Source organism: Dipodomys spectabilis, unplaced genomic scaffold (genome assembly GCF_019054845.1).
Source record: "Dipodomys spectabilis isolate Male_0828 unplaced genomic scaffold, ASM1905484v1 ptg000541l, whole genome shotgun sequence".
NCBI classification, from domain to species: Eukaryota; Metazoa; Chordata; class Mammalia; order Rodentia; family Heteromyidae; genus Dipodomys; species Dipodomys spectabilis.
Window position 1 is genome coordinate 611,477 of NW_024871218.1, and position 17,330 is coordinate 628,806.

The window sequence follows — 17,330 nt, forward strand, 5'->3', positions numbered from 1 at the left end:
GCGGGCCCACAGCCCAGTTTCCTCATGTCAGCTCTGCTCGGGTGCTGTCAGAGCTAATCAAGAAACAAATGCACAAAGGCACAGCACGCCGCGGCGCTGCTTTGACTTGGCTGTTTTCTGATTTCATAAGGAACAGGCTGTCAGGAAACTATTCGGTAGTGAATGTTACAAAACTTGGTCTTGTGATCACATTTTAAAGTTCAAAACAGGCTTGGTCTGATTTATGTAGAGGCTTTTAAGAGGAATATACAAACATACTTCGGAGCCACATTTTTGTGGATTTTATTTGAGCAAAAACAACTGTGGCAGCTTCTAGGGCCTCTGGAGCTGATGTGCAGGCCAGAAAACTCCAGCTCCGGGAGCCGCCAGCCCAGAGGGGCGGCTGGGTCCGGGTGCAGGGGACGGGCTCGGAACCCCCGCTTCCCCGCACACCGGCTGGCGGGCCTCTCAGCCTCCCCCATGGCCTCGCAGATAAACACCTTAGTGTGGGGCCTGGAACACTGGGTCGGTGTCACAGTCATGAGCGCGTGGGGCGTCATCTGTGCACGTGGCACCCAGGACCCCCGCTTGCCAGCCCCGAGACCCCCGCGACCCCCGCTCACCACCACCAGCCCCGAGACCCCCCGCTCGCCACCACCAGCCCCGAGACCCCCGCTCACCAGCCCCGAGACCCCCGCTCGCCACCACCAGCCCCGAGACCCCCGCTCACCAGCCCCGAGACCCCCGCTCGCCACCACCAGCCCCGAGACCCCCCGCTCGCCACCACCAGCCCCGAGACCCCCGCTCGCCACCACCAGCCCCGAGACCCCCGCTCGCCACCACCAGCCCCGAGACCCGCCGCTCGCCACCACCAGCCCCGAGACCCCCGCTCACCAGCCCCGAGACCCCCGCTTTCCACCACCAGCCCCGAGACCCCCGCTCGCCACCACCAGCCCCGAGGACCCCCGCTCGCCACCACCAGCCCCGAGACCCCCGCTCGCCACCACCAGCCCCGAGACCCCCCGCTCGCCACCACCAGCCCCGAGACCCCCCGCTCGCCACCACCAGCCCCGAGACCCCCGCTCGCCACCACCAGCCCCGAGACCCCCGCTCGCCACCACCAGCCCCGAGACCCCCGCTCGCCACCACCAGCCCCGAGACCCCCCCGCTCACCAGCCCCGAGACCCCCGCTCCGCCACCACCAGCCCCGAGACCCCCGCTCACCAGCCCCGAGACCCCCGCTCGCCACCACCAGCCCCGAGACCCCCGCTCACCAGCCCCGAGACCCCCGCTCACCACCACCAGCCCCGAGACCCCCGCTCGCCACCACCAGCCCCGAGACCCCCGCTCGCCACCCACCAGCCCGAGACCCCCGCTCGCCACCACCAGCCCCGAGACCCCCGCTCACCAGCCCCGAGACCCCCCGCTAGCCACCACCAGCCCCGAGACCCCCGCTCACCAGCCCCGAGACCCCCGCTCACCACCACCAGCCCCGAGACCCCCGCTCGCCACCACCAGCCCCGAGACCCCCGCTCGCCACCACCAGCCCCGAGACCCCCGCTCGCCACCACCAGCCCCGAGACCCGAGACCCCCGCTCGCCACCACCAGCCCCGAGACCCCCGCTCACCAGCCCCGAGACCCCCGCTCGCCACCACCAGCCCCGAGACCCCCGCTCACCAGCCCCGAGACCCCCGCTCACCACCACCAGCCCCGAGACCCCCGCTCGCCACCACCAGCCCCGAGACCCCCGCTCGCCACCACCAGCCCCGAGACCCCCACTCGCCATCACCGGCCCCGAGACCCCCGCTCGCCACCACCAGCCCCGAGACCCCCGCTCGCCACCACCAGCCCCGAGAACCCCGCTCGCCATCACCGGCCCCGAGACCCCCGCTCGCCACCACCAGCCCCGAGACCCCCGCTCGCCACCACCGGCCCCGAGAACCCCGCTCGCCACCACCGGCCCCGAGACCCCCGCTCGCCACCACCGGCCCCGAGACCCCCGCTCGCCATCACCAGCCCCCAGACCCCCGCTCGCCACCACCAGCCCCGAGACCCCCGCTCGCCACCACCAGCCCCGAGAACCCCCGCTCGCCACCACCAGCCCCGAGACCCCCGCTCACCAGCCCCGAGACCCCCCGCTCGCCACCACCGGCCCCGAGACCCCCGCTCGCCACCACCAGCCCCGAGAACCCCGCTCGCCACCACCAGCCCCGAGACCCCCGCTCGCCACCACCAGCCCCGAGACCCCCGCTCGCCATCACCAGCCCCCAGACCCCCGCTCGCCACCACCAGCCCTGCAAGGCCAGCACTGTCCCCTCCGCCCTCCCCTGGGCAGAGCCTGAGTGGACAGTACCTCGATGAGCTCTGGGATGCCCTGTGGAGCTTCAGTGTCAGGGGCCTCTGGTCCCCCGGGCTTGGCGGCCACAGGCACGACTGGTGCCCCCTGGAACCTGAAAGAGAGGCAGCAACAGCACCGTCACGGAGCGCAGGGCACGGAGCGCAGGGCACGGAGCGCAGGACACGGAGCGCAGGGCATGGAGCGCAGGGCATGGAGCGCAGGGCATGGAGCGCAGGGCACGGAGCGCAGGGCACGGAGCGCAGGGCATGGAGTGCAGGGCATGGAGCGCAGGGCACGGAGTGCAGGGCACGGAGTGCAGGGCACCGTCACGGAGCGCAGGGCATGGAGCGCAGGGCACGGAGCGCAGGGCACGGAGTGCAGGGCACCGTCACGGAGCGCAGGGCATGGAGCGCAGGGCACGGAGCGCAGGGCACGGAGTGCAGGGCACGGAGCGCAGGGCACGGAGTGCAGGGCACCGTCACGGAGCGCAGGGCATGGAGCGCAGGGCATGGAGCGCAGGGCATGGAGTGCAGGGCACGGAGTGCAGGGCATGGAGTGCAGGGCATGGAGTGCAGGGCACGGAGCGCAGGGCATGGAGTGCAGGGCATGGAGTGCAGGGCACCGTCACGGAGCGCAGGGCATGGAGCGCAGGGCATGGAGTGCAGGGCACGGAGCGCAGGGCATGGAGTGCAGGGCACGGAGCGCAGGGCATGGAGTGCAGGGCATGGAGCGCAGGGCATGGAGCGCAGGGCACCGTCGCAGAGTGCAAGGTACTGAGCGCAGGGCACAGAGCGCAGGACACGGAGCACAGGGCACCGTCACGGAGCGCAGGGCACCGTCACGGAGCGCAGGGCATGGAGCGCAGGGCACCGTCACGGAGCGCAGGGCACCGGGGAGGGATGGGGGTCTGGAGCACACCCCACTTGCTCCTTGCCAGGCAGGGATAGGACAGGAGGGACACGGAGGCCCCATCAGGAAAGCCCTGGCATGGAGAGCCCTCCTAGTTTTACATCATGCAATGGAGCCTCGGCAGCCTGGCCCTGGTCCTGAAGAAAAGATGGCCTTGAAGTTGACAGCACCCAGGTCCCGAGAGGCTCTGGAAGGGAGCCCGGGGCGCACCTCACACAGCAGCGCCGCAGGTCCACGTCGGTGACCTGAGCGAGCAGCAGCGGTGCTGTGTTTTCCTCCCGCCCAGGACTGGCTGCCATGCCCGTGGCTTCCAGTCCTGACACCGCGCCTGCCACAGGCAGGCGCAGGACGCACGGCCTGCCATTCTTATCCTATCAGGAAAACGGGGTTTTGGTGGCACTGGAGTTGGAGCCCAGAGCTTTCTGGTCACTGGGCAGGTGCTCTGTGCCACAAGCCCTGTGTTCAACCTCTTCTGTAGTTGTTTTTCAGGTAGAATCACACTCCTGCCTGGGTCTGGCCTCAGACCTCCATCCTGCTCCCCAGGGACTCCTACCTAGGTGTGATCACAGTGCACCCCACGCTCGGCCCATACTCAGCCCCGTGGTGAGCGCACCCCCACACTCAGCCCACGCTCAGCCCCGTGGTGAGCGCACCCCTCACGCTCAGCCCACGCTCAGCCCACGCTCAGCCCCGCGGTGAGCACACCCCCACACTCAGCCCACGCTCAGCCCCGCGGTGAGCACACCCCACGCTCAGCCCACGCTCACCCACGCTCAGCCCACACTCACCCACGCTCAGCCCACACTCAGCCCTGCGGTGAGCACACCCCCACACTCAGCCCACGCTCAGCCCCGCGGTGAGCACACCCCACGCTCAGCCCACGCTCAGCCACGCTCAGCCCACGCTCAGCCCTGCGGTGAGCACACCCCCACACTCAGCCCACGCTCAGCCCCGCGGTGAGCACACCCCACGCTCAGCCCACGCTCAGCCACGCTCAGCCCACGCTCAGCCCACGCTCAGCCCACGTCAGCCCCGCGGTGAGCACACCCCACACTCAGCCCACACTCACCCACGCTCAGCCCACGCTCAGCCCACGCTCAGCCCCGCGGTGAGCACACCCCACGCTCAGCCCACGCTCAGCCCACGCTAAGCCCACGCTCAGCCCACGCTCAGCCCCGCGGTGAGCACACCCCTCACGCTCAGCCCACACTCACCCACGCTCAGCCCACGCTCACCCACGCTCAGCCCACGCTCAGCCCACGCTCAGCCCACGTCAGCCCCGCGGTGAGCACACCCCACGCTCAGCCCACACTCACCCACGCTCAGCCCACGCTCAGCCCACGCTCAGCCTCGCGGTGTGTGCACCCCACGCTCAGCCCACACTCAGCCCACGCTCAGCCCCACGGTGAGCACACCCCACGCTCAGCCCACACTCACCCACGCTCAGCCCACGCTCAGCCCACGCTCAGCCCCGTGGTGAGCGCACCCCTCACGCTCAGCCCACGCTCAGCCCACGCTCACCCACGCTCAGCCCACGCTCAGCCCCGCGGTGAGCACACCCCACGCTCAGCCCACGCTCACCCACGCTCACCCACGCTCAGCCCACGCTCACCCACGCTCAGCCCACGCTCAGCCCCGCGGTGAGCACACCCCACGCTCAGCCCACGCTCACCCACGCTCACCCACGCTCAGCCCACGCTCAGCCCACGCTCAGCCCCGCGGTGAGCACACCCCACGTTCAGCCCACGCTCACCCACGCTCACCCACGCTCAGCCCACGCTCAGCCCACACTCACCCACGCTCAGCCCACGCTCAGCCCCGCAGTGAGCACACCCCACGCTCAGCCCACGCTCACCCACACTCAGCCCACGCTCAGCCCACGCTCAGCCCACGCTCACCCACGCTCAGCCCCGCGGTGTGTGCACCCCACGCTCAGCCCATGCTCAGCCCACGCTCACCCACGCTCAGCCCACGCTCAGCCCACGCTCAGCCCCGCGGTGTGTGCACCCCACGCTCAGCCCACACTCACCCACGCTCAGCCCCGCGGTGTGTGCACCCCATGCTCAGCCCACGCTCAGCCCCGCGGTGAACGGCCGGGGCTCTTGTCTTCTTGGGCTCAGCCTCCTCCCTACCCACTGGCAGGCGGCCCGGCTGGCCTGGCAGGGCTGAGTCCCAACCGAGGGTGGGATCGAGTGCACCGGCAGCCCTCAGACAGGCACTGCCCAGCCAGTTCTTCATGGCCACGCAGCTCCAAGGAGCAGCCCCCGCTCCGGCAAGCACACCTTCCTCCTCCACCCCTCCTGCCTCAGCCCAAGGGCCCACAGAGAGCTGCTCACCCTGCTTGCAATCCTCACCACATGGCCCTGAGCCTGGCGGGCAGCAAGAGAGAAAACGGGGAAGCCTGCAGGAGCCCCCACGACCCCAGGAGGAGCCCCCACGACCCCAGGAGCCTGCACGACCCCAGGAGCCCCCACGACCCCAGGAGGAGCCTCCACGACCCCAGGAGCCCCCACGACCCCAGGAGCCCCCACGACCCCAGGAGCCCCCACGACCCCAGGAGCCCCCACGACCCCAGGAGCCCCCACGACCCCAGGAGCCCCCACGACCCCAGGAGCCCCCACGACCCCAGGAGCCCCCACGACCCCAGGAGCCTCCACGACCCCAGGAGCCTCCACGACCCCAGGAGCCCCCACGACCCCAGGAGCCCCCACGACCCCAGGAGCCCCCACGACCCCAGGAGCCTCCACGACCCCAGGAGCCTCCACGACCCCAGGAGCCTCCACGACCCCAGGAGCCTCCACGATCCCAGGAGCCTCCACGACCCCAGGAGCCTCCACGACCCCAGGAGCCTCAGGTGCCACGGTAAATGGACACCAGCTCAGGAGCAGAACTCCAACAGCCCGAGAGCCACTGCAGGGCCTGCCGTCCCCAGGAGGAGGGCCTGAGCAGGGAGGGAGAGCAGAGGAACGTTTCGTAAAAGAGCACCAGTAAAACCAAGCAGGACGAGGGACAGGGAAGAAAAGAAACCTGAGAAATTTTGAGGAAAACGGAAGAAGAATGAACGCTCACCGCGCAGCCCCGCCCCTGGGCAGGGCCTGGCTGGGGGGGGGGCAGGCCCCTCCCTGGCAGGAAGCCGGGTGGGCGGAGCCTGAGGCTGAGGGTTACCGAGGGCCTGGCTGGGGGGGGGGGAGGCAGGCTCCTCCCTGGCAGGAAGCCGGGTGGGCAGAGCCTGAGGCTGAGGGTTACCGAGGGCCACAACAGGCACGGACAATCCCAAGGACTACTCATAAACCTCTCTGAAAGCCAACCTGTAACAAAGTCTAGCCGTGTGCTGGGCAGGGGTGTCTCCACAGATCAGGAGAAGCTGAGCTTCCGGGTCGGGGCTGCGACCAGCCACACGACCCTGCCAACCGGTCACGTCTGGCCTCAGGAAGGGCCACACAGAAACAGGGAACAGAGCCAGGAGCAAGAAGCCTGTGCTGCGCCTTGGCCCAGGGGCCTGCCATGTGGGCAGCTGAGTCAGAGACCGTAAGAGCTTTAGGAGCTCCCCCTGGCCGCCGCCTCCTCCCGACCCCTGCAGCCGAGTCCTGGTGCCCCCTGGACCCAGACGGCCAGCTGGACGCAAACAACCTTTGCCAGCACACCAACGGACCAGACGATGAAAAACGGACACAGGCCAATCCAAAGAGCTGCTCCTGCGCACTGCACAACGCGACTGGCTCCACAGGCCCCGCAGGTGCCCGTTCACAGCGGATGCGCACCACGCACGGGCTCCAAGCCTAGTGCTCCTGCCCAAGGAAGGCGGAGCGTCTGGGTGTGCACAGCGGGGATGTTACCTCCCGAGTCAGGGAGCCCGTGGCACAGACACGCTCCCTCCCGCCCCCCGCCGGCGCCACGGCTGCACGAGAATTCCACGAGGCCGACACTCACCAAGCCCAGGGCCCCCGCAGGACCCGCGCAGCCTCGGCACCCAACGACAGGGCCTGGGCTAGAGGAGAAACGAGTTGAAACAGGCAAGCAGCAGACACAGGGCCTGGAAGAAGACGCAGCAAGGGTGACCAGAGGGAACAGAGAAGCCCACAACAGCAAACAGCTGCAAGCGGCAAGAGCAAACAGCGTGCAAGCGGCAAGAGCAAACAGCGCGCAAGCGGCAAGAGCAAACAGCGTGCAAGCGGCAACAACAGCAAACAGCGTGCAAGCGGCAAGAGCAAACAGCGTGCAAGCGGCAAGAGCAAACAGCGTGCAAGCGGCAAGAGCAAACAGCGTGCAAGCGGCAACAGCAAACAGCGCGCAAGCGGCAACAACAGCAAACAGCGTGCAAGCGGCAAGAGCAAACAGCGTGCAAGCGGCAACAACAGCAAACAGCGTGCAAGCGGCAAGAGCAAACAGCGTGCAAGCGGCAAGAGCAAACAGCGCGCAAGCGGCAACAGCAAACAGCGTGCAAGCGGCAAGAGCAAACAGCGTGCAAGCGGCAACAACAGCAAACAGCGTGCAAGCGGCAAGAGCAAACAGCGTGCAAGCGGCAAGAGCAAACAGCGTGCAAGCGGCAACAACAGCAAACAGCGTGCAAGCGGCAAGAGCAAACAGCGTGCAAGCGGCAACAGCAAGCAGCGTGCAAGCGGCAACAACAGCAAACAGCGTGCAAGCGGCAAGAGCAAACAGCGTGCAAGCGGCAAGAGCAAACAGCGTGCAAGCGGCAAGAGCAAACAGCGTGCAAGCGGCAACAACAGCAAACAGCGTGCAAGCGGCAACAACAGCAAACAGCGTGCAAGCGGCAACAACAGCAAACAGCGTGCAAGCGGCAAGAGCAAACAGCGTGCAAGCGGCAAGAGCAAACAGCGTGCAAGCGGCAACAACAGCAAACAGCGTGCAAGCGGCAAGAGCAAACAGCGTGCAAGCGGCAAGAGCAAACAGCGTGCAAGCGGCAAGAGCAAACAGCGTGCAAGCGGCAAGAGCAAACAGCGTGCAAGCGGCAACAGCAAACAGCGTGCAAGCGGCAAGAGCAAACAGCGTGCAAGCGGCAACAACCCTGTCTGTACAGCACACATGGGAGGAGGACGCTGCCCTGGGACGGACAGACAGACTGGCGACCTGGGAGGAGGACGCTGCCCCGGGACGGACGGACAGACGGACGGACCGGCGACCTGGGAGGAGGACACTGCCCTGGGACAGACGGACGGACCGGCGACCTGGGAGGAGGACGTTGCTCCAGGACAGACAAACTGACCAGCAACCTGGGAGGAGGACGTTGCCCCGGGATGGACGGACAGGCGGCCTGAGAGGAGGACGCTGCCCCAGGATGGACAGACGGACAGGCGACCTGGGAGAAGGACGTTGCCCTGGGACGGACGGACAGACAGACGACCTGGGAGGAGGACGCTGCCCTGGGACGGACAGACGGACAGGCGACCTGGGAGGAGGAAGATGCTGCCCTGGGACGGACAGACGGACAGGCGACCTGGGAGGAGGAAGATGCTGCCCTGGGACGGAAAGACGGACAGGCGACCTGGGAGGACGACGTTGCCCCAGGATGGACAGGCGACCTGGGAGGAGGACGCTGCTCTGGGACGGACAGACAGGCGACCTGGGAGGAGGACGCTGCCCTGGGACGGACCGACAGACAGGTGACCTGGGAGGACACTACCACAGGACGGACAAACTGACCGGCAACCTGGGAGGAGGACACTGCCCCAGGATGGACAGATGGACCGGCAACCTGAGAGGAGGACGCTGCCCTGGGACGGACAGACGGACAGGCGACCTGGGAGGAGGATGCTGCCCCGGGACGGACGGACAGACAGGCAACCTGGGAGGAGGACACTGCCCCGGGATGGACAGATGGACAGGCAATCTGAGAGGAGGATGCTGCCCCGGGAAGGACGGACAGACGGGCAACCTGGGAGGAGGACGCTGCCCCAGGAGGCACTGGGGAGACCGTGGGTACATTTTTATCTTCTATTTTGATTTCTGTTGCCACGGATAGATGCTTATGCAAGAGTAATTTTAAATGCTTCAAAGATAAAGAAATCACAAAGAAAAACAATCAAAAAGTCTGTCTACATAAAAATTAGAAACTTCTGCCTCTCAAAAAAAACCGGAATGCAAGAGCAATAAAGGCTGAAGGCCTATTTGCAGCACATCTGGTTGGAAAAGGGTTAATAGCTGTGTTCCTACTAATAACGCTCTTAACATGTCAGAAAGAAGTGTGAAACTCACAAGAAGCCAAGAGACAAGCGTATACTCAAACAAGTAACATACCCTTGCTATCCTAAGGTTTCAAACATGTTTACACCACATGAGTTTACATGTATGTATTAAAGCTAGCTGCTGACCCTGTGTGAATAATAAATGTAGACAATGATAGGGCAATGTTCAACCAAAGATATAAATGTTCACGTCTTTTGATCTAGTTATCTCAGATCTGGGAGACTACCATGAGGTGAGACCTGAAAATACAGCCAAAGCTTAATGATCTACAAAAGTATTCAGCCCAGTAGATGAGTTGTGCACAAAAAAGAAAACCCAGTCTAAAGAGTTGAGAAGAGGGCTGGGAAGGTGGCTCAGTGGTAGAGCGCTTGCCTCGCATGCATGAGGCCCTGGGTTCGATTCCTCAGCACCACATAACAGAAAAAGCCAGGAGTGGTGCTGTGGCTCACGTGGTAGAGCGCTCGCCTGGAGCTGAAGAGCTGAGGGACAGCACCCAGGCCCAGAGTTCAGGCCCCACGACCGACAGCAACAACAACAAAAACAACAACAACCCCGAAGAATGAGTAAGACAAAGCTAATTAGTGGTATGAAAGATTTAACACCTAAAAACGTCAAAACATTGCTTAAAAAAATAGAAAAAAGAAAAAAGATGTAAGTGAGTGAAAAGCGATTCCATGTCCATGTATGGTAAGATGTCCCACGGCAAAGATGTCACTGTCACCAAACACACCCACAGACTCCAGACCCGCGGTGCTGATCGCTCCTAACCCACCCAGACTCCACGTAATCCCATCAAAATTCCAGCATCATTTAGCAGAAATGGAAACACACACCTCAAACGCGGGGGATTGTAAGTCCCCAAAACCATCTTGGACAAATCAGACGTGAGAACCCTACTTCCTGAACCCGAACCCCCAAGTCTCGGTCCTGACAGGACACACAGACTGGGAAGACGGACTTGTAACAGACACACACACAGCTGCATGCGTGCGGGTGCCGGATGCGAGATGGACAGCTACGCACACAAGAGCGCCCCCCAGCTGCTACCTCACACACACGCGCGCGTGCGCACACACACACACACACGCAGCTCCATGCGTGCGGGTGCCGGATGCAAGATGGACAGCTACGCACACAAGAGCGCCCCCCCAGCTGCTACCTCACACACACACGCGCGCGTGCACACACAGACACACACACACGCACACACACACAGCTGCATGCGTGCGGGTGCCGGATGCGAGATGGACAGCTACGCACACAAGAGCGCCCCCCAGCTGCTACCTCACACACACACGCGCGCGTGCACACACACACACACGCAGCTCCATGCGTGCGGGTGCCGGATGCGAGATGGACAGCTACGCACACAAGAGCGCCCCCCAGCTGCTACCTCACACACACACGCGCGCGTGCGCACACACACACACACGCAGCTCCTACCTCACACATACACACACACACAGCTCCTACCTCACAAACACACACACACAGCTCCTACCTCACACACACACACACACACACAGCTCCTACCTCACACATACACACACACACAGCTCCTACCTCACACACACACACACACACACACACACACACACACACAGCTCACACGGTCCGAGCTTAATCTTAAAAGCTAAAACTATAAATTGGAAAGACAGGCACTAGGAAAGTTATTCAGGACACTGGATTTGGCAAGGACTCCACAGATATGATTCCAAAACAGCGGCCACAAAAAACCAGGTGAGATGTAGAATTTTCACTTATTGAAACAGACTATCAAGAACTAAAGAGTACAAAAAAAAGGTTTTAACCCAAAATTGCAGCAGCCGCTCTTCGAGGACCTGCGGCCGGAGCCCCTACTCTCCAAGTTCCCTTTCAATTGTTCTCTGGATTGAAAAATATGTTCTATGTTTTTCAGGTTTTGATAAGTGAGAGGTTCACTTTTTCTAGATAAAAATGTTCTTCGCATTTAAAAAAATGTACTTGATGAGGAACTCAGAGCTGTCAGGAAAGTTCGGCTGCGTGGGCAGATCCGGAGGTGGGCCCCAGGGCCTCGGGCCCAGCTGGTCACCGGGCAGGGCCCTCTCCTGCCAGCGCTGAGGACGGGCGGACTGCTCTGATAAAGTCCACGACCTGACCTCGCAGTCACTGAAGTAATAGTATCAATTTAAACGTGCAAGTGAGGATTTTCCGTCCGTGTAACTAACCAGGGTTTGGGTGTCGCTTCACCTTCGAGAGCAGGCCAGGCCTGTTCCCCACAGGGAGTGGTCCTGACACCCGCCATGCTTTGGGGGTCCACGAGGCCTGCCCTCTCCTTCCTGACAAGAAAATAGAACCGCAGGCCTCCAATAACTTACCAAAAGAAGGCCCAGTGTTTTATCTTCCTTTTTACAGTCTCATATCCACTTCCGTGGGGAATAACAAAGTCTGAATTCTTATGCAACACTTATCTAAATGTGTCGATTTTATCGGATTGATGAATTTTGCAAACAAAAGGCAGGCCAGGAATCTTTCATGACACATTTGGTCCATTCACAGGCTGGGGCTTTAATTTAACCAACCTGAGAATTCTGGGGGAGAACTGCAGGTGCTGATTCTGAAAAAAACCATATCGTAACTGGGAAGGCCAACCAATCTTTATGGCAGGGCGGCACGCAGGATATTGTGCCGGCTGCAGAGCGGGAGGCAGGGGGGCCGTCTCCCCGTGATGGCTGCTCCGGGTGGATCGGGGGCCCGTCTCCCCGTGACGGCTGCTCCGTGTGGATTGGGGGGCCCGTCTCCCCGTGACCGCGGCTCCGTGTGGACCGGGGGCCCGTCTCCCTGTGACGGCTGCTCCGTGTGGATCGGGGGCCCGTCTCCCCGTGACCGCGGCTCCGTGTGGATCGGGGGCCCGTCTCCCCGTGACCGCGGCTCCGTGTGGATCGGGGGCCCGTCTCCCCGTGACGCCTGCTCCGTGTGGACCGGGGACCCATCTCCCCGTGATGGCTGCTCCGTGTGGATCGGGGGCCCGTCTCCCCGTGATGGCTGCTCCGTGTGGATCGGGGACCCGTCTCCCTGTGATGGCTGCTCCGTGTGGACCGGGGACCCGTCTCCTCGTGATGGCTGCTCCGTGTGGATCGGGGGCCCGTCTCCCCGTGACAGCTGCTCCGTGTGGATCGGGGGGCCTGTCTCCCCGTGATGGCTGCTCTGTGTGGATCGGGGACCCATCTCCCCGTGATGGCTGCTCCGTGTAGATCGGGGGCCCGTCTCCCCGTGACAGCTGCTCCGTGTGGATCGGGGGGCCCGTCTCCCCGTGACGGCTGCTCCGTGTGGATCGGGGGCCCGTCTCCCCGTGACGGCTGCTCCGTGTGGATCGGGGGCCCGTCTCCCCGTGACGGCTGCTCCGTGTGGATCGGGGGCCCGTCTCCCTGTGACGGCTGCTCCGTGTGGATCGGGGGCCCGTCTCCCCGTGACGGCTGCTCCGTGTGAATCGGGGGCCCGTCGCCCCGTGATGGCTGCTCCGTGTGGACCGGGGGCCCGTCGCCCCGTGATGGCTGCTCCGTGTGGATCGGGGGCCCCTCTCCCCATGATGGCTGCTCCATGTGGATTGGGGGCCCGGCCGGGAGCGGAAGAGGGCGGCGTCCTGGTCTTCTCAACCACACCAGAGTCATCATTCTGGGCTGGACCGCGGGTCCCACACCCTGCCCTCTGCACACCTGGCCTGGCAGCGCCACGCCCTCCTGCCCTGGCCAATGCTGGGCCAGCGCCCCTCGGCCAGTGCCCTGCTGCCCCGCAGAATCAGACCGCAGACGATGAGGGATGCCGCCGCCACCGCCGGTTTGGCTTTCAGGCTCTCCCTTCACCTCCGACCCGGCGGCCAGCGACCACCTGCAGGGACAGGCCGGCCAGCCACCCTGCACAGACCCCAGGGACGCCTCGCCCCAAGGTGGGACGGGGGGGGCAGGCCCCACCGGCCTCCTCAGCGTCTGTCAATGACGCGGCTCACCGCCGCCGGCACCCGCCCCAAGTGGGCATCACAGCTCTGGTCTCCCTGGCACGGGGCCTGGCTGAGATGCCGGCCATGGCCAGCGTGCACCACGGCAGGCCCAGCCTTCTACACAGGGACGGGCCCCGAGGCCTCAAATGCCTGGGCGCACAGAAGGCAGGCGTGGGACACAGGCCAGCGCTCAGGACACAGGACCGTGGGGTGCCGTGGCGGGACGGTACCCGGAGACAACGGCAGCAACACCAAGCTCTGCTCCGCATCTGTGGCACCAGACAGCTTTGCTTACAGAGCAGGGAGGGGGGCAGCCTGCCAGCCGTGCGGACGAGGAGTACCTCACAGACGGACACAGCTGATCCGGGACACACCCAGACACGGCTGACCCGGATACACCCGGACACCCCTCACCCGGGACACACCCGGACACAGCTGACCCGGGACACACCTGGACACCCCTGACCCAGATACACCCGGACACAGCTGACCCGGATACACCCGGACACCCCTGACCCGGATACACCGGACACCCCTCACCCGGGACACACCCGGACACGGCTGATCCGGATACACCCGGACACCCCTGACCCGGATACACCCGGACACCCCTCACCCGGGACACACCCGGACACAGCTGACCCGGGACACACCTGGACACCCCTGACCCAGATACACCCGGACACCCCTGACCCAGATACACACGGACACAGCTGACCCGGGACACACCCGGACACCCCTGACCCAGATACACCCGGACACGGCTGACCCAGATACACACGGACACCCCTGACCCAGATACACACGGACACGGCTGACCCAGATACAGCCGGACACCCCTGACCCAGATACACCCGGACACGGCTGACCCGGATACACCCGGACACCCCTGACCCGGGACACACCCGGACACCCCTCACCCGGGACACACCCGGACACAGCTGACCCGGGACACACCCGGACACCCCTGACCCAGATACACACGGACACCCCTGACCCAGATACACACGGACACCCCTGACCCAGATACACACGGACACAGCTGACCCAGATACACCCAGACACCCCTGACCCAGATACACACGGACACCCCTGACCCAGATACACCCGGACACCCCTGACCCAGATACACACGGACACCCCTGACCCAGATACACACGGACACCCCTGACCCAGATACACACGGACACGGCTTACCCAGATACACACGGACACCCCTGACCCAGATACACACGGACACCCCTGACCCAGATACACACGGACACAGCTGACCCAGATACACCGGGACACCCCTGACCCGGATACACCCGGACACCCCTCACCCGGATACACCCGGACACAGCTGACCCGGGACACACCCGGACACCCCTGACCCAGATACACCCGGACACGGCTGACCCGGATACACCCAGACACCCCTGACCCAGATATACCCGGACACGGCTGACCCAGATACACCCGGACACCCCTGACCCGGATACACCCGGACACCCCTGACCCGGATACACCCAGACACCCCTCACCCGGATACACCCGGACACCCCTGACACGGGACACACCCGGACACCCCTGACCTGGATACACCCGGACACCCCTGACCTGGACACACCCGGACACCCCTGACCTGGATACACCCGGACACCCCTGACCCGGATACACCCAGACACCCCTCACCCAGATACACACGGACACCCCTGACCCAGGACACACCCGTACACCCCTGACCTGTATACACCTGCACACCCCTGACCCGGATACACACAGACACCCCTGACCCGGGACACACACACGGACACGGCTGACCCGGGACACACGGACGCCTCCTCACAGGGCGGCACTCACTTGGTGCCCTCCAGCGTCTTCCGCATGCGCTTGGTCATCCTGTCGATGGCCGCCTGCCTCTTGCCCTCGGCCAGAAGGTCCACCTTGTTGAGCACCACGACCAGCTTCTGGCAGGCGATCTGGCCAATCACCAGGCACTCCGCGGACTGCGTCTGCATGCCCTTGGTAACGTCGATGACCAGCATCATGAGGTCGATGATCTGAGCCCCTGTGGGGAGACAGCAGAGGTCAGAGGCTGCCCACCTCCCAGGCCGGCGGGGTGGGGGCCAGCCCATGAGGGGCTGCGGCCTGGTCTAGGACTGGGCCTGCCCGTGTCACTGAGCCACGGACACATCTGGAGAGCGGAGGACACAAAGGCCCCGGGCAGAGAGCGCCGGCTGCCCAGGCAGGGCCGACGCCACACGCACACCGCTCCTGTGCAGCTCTGTAAAGGCTCAGACTCCTGCTCTAACTCACGCGGGAGAGCGCGCGGGGCTCAGACTCCTGCTCTAACTCACGCGGGAGAGCGCGCGGGGCTCAGACTCCTGCTCTAACTCACGCGGGAGGGCGCGCGGGGCTCAGACTCCTGCTCTAACTCACGCAGGAAAGCGCGCGGGGCTCAGACTCCTGCTCTAACTCACGCGGGAGAGCGCGCGGGGCTCAGACTCCTGCTCTAACTCACGCGGGAGAGCGCGCGGGGCTCAGACTCCTGCTCTAACTCACGCGGGAGAGCGCGCGGGGCTCAGACTCCTGCTCTAACTCACGCGGGAAAGCGCGCGGGGCTCAGACTCCTGCTCTAACTCACGCGGGAGAGCGCGCGGGGCTCAGACTCCTGCTCTAACTCACGCGGGACAGCGCGCGCGGGGCTCAGACTCCTGCTCTAACTCACGCGGGACAGCGCGCGCGGGGCTCAGACTCCTGCTCTAACTCACGCGGGAGAGCACGCGGGGCTCAGACTCCTGCTCTAACTCACACGGGAGAGCGCGCGGGGCTCAGACTCCTGCTCTAACTCACGCGGGAGAGCGCGCGGGGCTCAGACTCCTGCTCTAACTCACGCGGGAGAGCGCGCGGGGCTCAGACTCCTGCTCTAACTCACGCGGGACGGCGCGCTGGGCTCAGACTCCTGCTCTAACTCACGCGGGAGGGCGCGCGGGGCTCAGACTCCTGCTCTAACTCACGCAGGAAAGCGCGCGGGGCTCAGACTCCTGCTCTAACTCACGCGGGAGAGCGCGCGGGGCTCAGACTCCTGCTCTACACTCACGTGGGAGAGCGCGCTCAGACTCCTGCTCTAACTCACGCGGGAGAGCACGCGGGGCTCAGACTCCTGCTCTAACTCACACGGGAGAGCGCGCGGGGCTCAGACTCCTGCTCTAACTCACGCGGGAGAGCGCGCGGGGCTCAGACTCCTGCTCTAACTCACGCGGGAGAGCGCGCGGGGCTCAGACTCCTGCTCTAACTCACGCGGGACGGCGCGCGGGGCTCAGACTCCTGCTCTAACTCACGCGGGAGAGCGCGCGGGGCTCAGACTCCTGCTCTAACTCACGCGGGACGGCGCGCGGGGCTCAGACTCCCGCTCTAACTCACGCGGGACGGCGCGCGGGGCTCAGACTCCCGCTCTAACTCACGCGGGAGGGCGCGCGGGGCTCAGACTCCTGCTCTAACTCACGCGGGAGAGCGCGCGCGGGGCTCAGACTCCTGCTCTAACTCACGCGGGAGAGCGCGCGGGGCTCAGACTCCTGCTCTAACTCACGCGGGAGAGCGCGCGGGGCTCAGACTCCTGCTCTAACTCACGCGGGAGAGCGCGCGGGGCTCAGACTCCTGCTCTAACTCACGCGGGAGGGCGCGCGGGGCTCAGACTCCTGCTCTAACTCACGCGGGAGGGCGCGCGGGGCTCAGACTCCTGCTCTAACTCACGCGGGAGAGCGCGCGCGGGGCTCAGACTCCTGCTCTAACTCACGCGGGAGAGCGCGCGGGGCTCAGACTCCTGCTCTAACTCACGCGGGAGAGCGCGCGCGGGGCTCAGACTCCTGCTCTAACTCACGCGGGAGGGCGCGCGGGGCTCAGACTCCTGCTCTAACTCACGCGGGACAGCGCGCGCG

The 17,330-nt window shown here is 64.8% G+C and overlaps 1 protein-coding gene across 1 annotated transcript in view; it reads right to left on the reverse strand.

Moving 5' to 3' along the window:
• Eefsec (eukaryotic elongation factor, selenocysteine-tRNA specific) overlaps nucleotides 1-17,330 on the reverse strand; it is a 158,797-nt gene that overhangs the window by 81,686 nt on the left and 59,781 nt on the right. The window contains exons 2-3 of the mRNA XM_042670341.1: nucleotides 15,253-15,460; nucleotides 2,334-2,430 (exon numbers count right to left, since the gene is read on the reverse strand). Of these exons, the coding sequence (XP_042526275.1) occupies nucleotides 2,334-2,430; nucleotides 15,253-15,460 (305 nt within the window). The remainder of the gene's footprint in view (nucleotides 1-2,333; nucleotides 2,431-15,252; nucleotides 15,461-17,330) is intronic.